The 4,594-nt window shown below is 41.6% G+C and overlaps 1 protein-coding gene across 1 annotated transcript in view; it reads right to left on the bottom strand.

The window, feature by feature from the left end:
• Window positions 1-275: 275 nt before the first annotated feature.
• The window catches only part of OGFOD3 (2-oxoglutarate and iron dependent oxygenase domain containing 3), a 97,697-nt gene continuing 93,378 nt past the window's right edge, over window positions 276-4,594 (bottom strand). The window contains exon 10 of the mRNA XM_006028756.3: window positions 276-3,010. Coding sequence (XP_006028818.1) covers window positions 2,874-3,010 — 137 coding nt within the window. The 3' untranslated portion in view covers window positions 276-2,873. The remainder of the gene's footprint in view (window positions 3,011-4,594) is intronic.

The raw sequence follows: 4,594 nt of genomic DNA, 5'->3' as shown, positions 1-4,594 counted from the left end.
AATACAAGGATTCTTGTACCAGGTACAGAGCATAAGTGGACTTTGTGTCAGTGGTACTGCACAGGTTTGATTATCAAATTGATAACATCAGTATTAAGACAAAAAACTAACTAGCTAATGATGGGGAATAAGGAAGGGGCAGGTTGGCAATGTCTTTTACTGGACCAACTTTATAGTTGGGAGAGATGTCAGACAAGCTTTTAGGCACAAAGTTCTTCCTCAGGTCTAGAAAGAAGCCTCTCCAACCCCACTGATTATAAACAGAAATACACAAGTTGCTTTTACATTTTTTTAATGTCAATCAGATTTACAGTATGAAAGAGATGCACAGTGCTCTGTGGACATTATTGTAGGCAGTAACTTTGAAATGTGAAAACATGAAGAAGCTGCTTGAAATTCCCCATGCCCCAACCCTGCATTGTGTAGAGATGCTCTTAATAGCTGTTGTTGATAGAACAAGTGCTTTATAAAAGGGCAGCTCTGAAAAATGTGTCATTTTCATTCAGCACAAATAAGAGCCTGAGAGAGAGAGAAATAACCAATAAACAGTTTAAGGTGACAAAGCACTAATCAAATCTTGCAATGTTAATGGGTTCACAGAGGTGACATGACATATCTGGCAATGAAAATTCTACTATAACAGAGCAATGCAAACTTAAAGAACTACGGTTCACAAAGTAATTGAGGTGTCCAAATATTATGTGGACCTGGCCCCATGTTTAAAAGTGCAAGATCATTTCAGTAACCAAACTTCAACTAACTGAATCTGCTGATGTTCATCTGACCTTGCACATAATGTACACTAGAACCCTGATCTAAAACTCACAGAAAGTCTTACCTTTGACTTTAGCAGGTTTGTATAAAGTCTTAAGACATGGTATCCAGTTAATTTTATTTTCCTCATATCCAGATTTTCCTCTACTTTCTTCTTATATGAAAGTCTCTCTCAGGTCTGAGCACACCCAGAAAAAAACTTATTACTGACTTGTTTTGCTGGCACATCAACTGATAACATTATTTACAAAACCAATACAGCTGCAAAGTCGAAAGAGCCCCCCTGTATACTGAGCTACAGTTTAATCCTCTAGGATTTAGGTATTTCCAGGGTCATAAATAGATTCTAAAAAAACCCAAAGTCTGAAGTGCAGGTGATCAAAGCAGTTTCCCAGAAGCAAATTACAAGAGACTTGCACAGAAGCAACGCAGATACTCACTACACTGTAAGATTCAACAGATTTGCATCAAACTTAATTGAGGAAGTTTCTTTTCCCTTACAATTAAATTACCAAAATGCTAATCTGAATATCCCTTAATTACAACAACAAAGCAAGGTATGTGACAAGACTAGTAAATTGTTTTGCTACTTGATTTGTATTATGGTGCAACTACTCTTTTTCAAGTTTTTAAAACAGATCTTAACCAAGTGAACAAACTGCACAGTAGCATGTACGGTTAAGGGCACACCTTCATACTAGACCCAAGCAAACTGCTCAGAGACTTCTGAACAATTTAGCATACTAAATAAACCAGAAGTTAAACACTGTTCTTTAATTTCAGTGTTGTACATGTTGTGGAGCATAAGCACAGATCCAGAGTTCCCTTCAATCCAGAAAATAAAGGTAATTCAGGCCCAAAACCAAAAGTTCCTGAGTGCCTTGGTGCCATAACAACAATCTGGGTTGTAGGAACCATAAAGTAGAAAGAATGACACTTTTTGTAAGTCCATCTTGGGCATGATTTATAGAAGTGCTCAGTACTTGCCTCTATCTGCCCTAGGGGACATCAGTGGAAGTAGTTTTACTTATCAATCATAGCAGCAGAGTGAAGCCAGTGCTAAGAACTCTGGAGAATGCCACTAGAAGGGTATACCTATATCACAGTGCCTCCAGCTTGTGTGAACCTACCTCAGCTCAGGTAGTGTAGCCAGCCACATGAATAAGTGAATATTCACCCAGCTTCGCAGGTATGTTTGAAGTCCTGTGATGATCTCAGTGCAGGCATACCCTAAATCAGAGAAGGATGATGTACCCCAAAGGCACTTAAACTGAGCAGCCTAACTTCCCAGTAGCTCCAGTAAATTAATATTACAATCACTTTCATATTTATTATAAAGGGCCAGGTACACAATACTTCAACCCAGGCTAACAGGATGCAATTTCTTGGCGCTCTTGGTATCCTTCATGCACTGCTAGAAATGCTTCCCCCAAATCCAGTCGTTACTGATTTATACCAAACACTTCCAGCCTGTCAGCTGAAACCTTTTTTTTTCTTCCAATGCGTCTAGCTATAAATATCTGTATTAATTTTTAAAACATTTCAAGTAAGTTTCATAGCCAACCCACAGGTGTGCATTCACAAATAAATGCCCATGTCAAGGAGAATGCATTTCTCTGGTATTAGTGTGGCCAACAGAGCAACACCCAAACTCATCCGCTAACTTTGATGGTGTGACTAAATGGATGTGGCAACATTTAAAGTGTTAAATAATATTGCACCATTGCAATATTACTGCAATATTGAAAACACTGAGGCAAGGAATGGCAAAATGTGGACCAATATGTTCTTCATATTCTTTAAAGTGAAGTATCCTTAAATAAGAAAACCAGGGGTTCCTTGATTTGATGTCTGACCCATTAGAACATGAAGAAAACAAATCATTTCCAGGTGTACATACCAAATTAAATGCGGTCGTTAAGGCACTGTTTGCAATGTTTATGGAGGAGGATGTGTGAATACAAAGCAGTACATTAGAGTATTACACAATTGAGAAACTGAGTGGGAATTCATATAGCAAGTTATCTATATTTCTTTTCTTTTCTGTGTTGCAGGGCTTGTGTCATTCCATTTGACCTCCCATTCTGTCCCAGGAAGGGTTACGTTAAGACTGGATCCCCAATGCCATGGTCCGGATTGCAAGTGAAGGAGATGGTGACGGCATAGCGAGTGCCCCAACGAACCTTTTCCACCCGATGAAGGTTCTCTGACCCAGAGGTGAAAAAGGAAACCCGGCCTGGAAGAGACAAAGTTAGACAATCAGTCAGTGCCGTGGCACAGATCAGACACTTGACCACTGGTTCTCTGCATGACACCGCTCTTGTTGTCTTGGCCCAACTGCTCCTTAACTATCTGAAAGACTAGGACTTCACCATGAAGACAGCTTAATAAGCTGATTAAAAGGTGCATCAATCCTTTGTGCTAAAAAAAAAAAAACAGAGACAGAGGTTCAGCTGTGTTTACAGCTTAATAAAGAGTAGGGAGGAAGCCAAGGGAAGTATGGATCCACCTTTAAATTGCCCTAATAAAAGAATAGCACAGGTGGGCTGAACTGCTAGGAAAGAAATTTAGATTTTTTTTCCCTTCACACTGGGCTCTAATTTTAGACAGACACAGAGGGGAGCACTGCAAGGTAGCCCAAGCTTTCAAGTGGAAAGGAGTCATTTTCCTCACTCAAAAGAAAACCTTCCAGATAGTTCCAGGAGCAGCACTAATAGACTGGTGCCAATGTTGTGTCCACTGGGCTGCTCTGTGGGTGGACCAGCTGCTTCAGGGCTCTGTATCGATGGCAGAGGATAACCCCTCCCCACCTACCAGGAGTAAACGGATACAATTTCACACCACTATGAACTCAGTTCCATTTACACTATATTATGTGGGGAGGAAGGGAAAACAAAACCAGGCTTCCTTAGAAACCTGCACCACTTGCAAGGGCCAGACATGCGGTCCCTGCACCTCCGAGGCCAACAAACCATCCCACACAGCATTGAGGAAGGTGTCATGGCTCTGTCCGTCAAGACATGTCTGCAGAGCTTCCTCCCCCAGGCACGGGGCTGCATATTCCCCACCCAACTGCAATATGCTGGTCCTGATTCCTTATAAGAATAAAAATTGTACGGCTAGAAATGATGATGATAGGCAGAGGGTTTTTACTTGTTCCCCACCCCCAACAGATTACCCGGGTACAAAAAGAGAGATTCTTAAGCATGCACATACCACAGATTACCAAATGTCCTCCTCCCCCTGGAAAACGTCACATATCCACCTAATAAGGTCACCCAACCCCTACACCCCCAGACTGGAAAAGATCACGGCAGAGAAGTAGTTAGCCACGTTAGTCTGAAGTCAGGCAGAAGGCAGGGTAGATTTGCACCTTGTAGACTAACGAAGTCAGATGTATAGTAGGAGCTTTCATGAGCCCAAGTTCATTTCGTTACACATGATCAAATATCCTTTCAAAACATCCAATGAAATGAGCTTGGGCTCACAAAAGCCCATGCTATCCATCTTTGATTTAGTTAGTCTACAGGTAAAGATCACAGCAGCCTTTATAAGAAGCTGTGACAATGCAAGGCTTTATCCCAAGTATTTGCTTGTGCTTTGTGTGCACGGTCAGAGCATTCATTTTTGGCCAAACCAGAAGGTTCTGTATCATACTTCAGTGCAAATCATCCTGTCCTTAGAAACGGAGCAAAGGCACAAATGAATGGCTTCGGGGATTACTTTGTACATGAGTGACTGGTGCCTCCTGAATCTGGGGGGGCACCCGCAGAAGCCACCGACCCTGTTGGAGGGGCACCAGCCCTACTGACAGCAACCG

The sequence above is a fragment of the Alligator sinensis genome, unplaced genomic scaffold, assembly GCF_000455745.1.
Source record: "Alligator sinensis unplaced genomic scaffold, ASM45574v1 scaffold694_1, whole genome shotgun sequence".
NCBI lineage: Eukaryota > Metazoa > Chordata > Crocodylia > Alligatoridae > Alligator > Alligator sinensis.
This window is presented reverse-complemented; position numbering and strand designations above follow the sequence as displayed.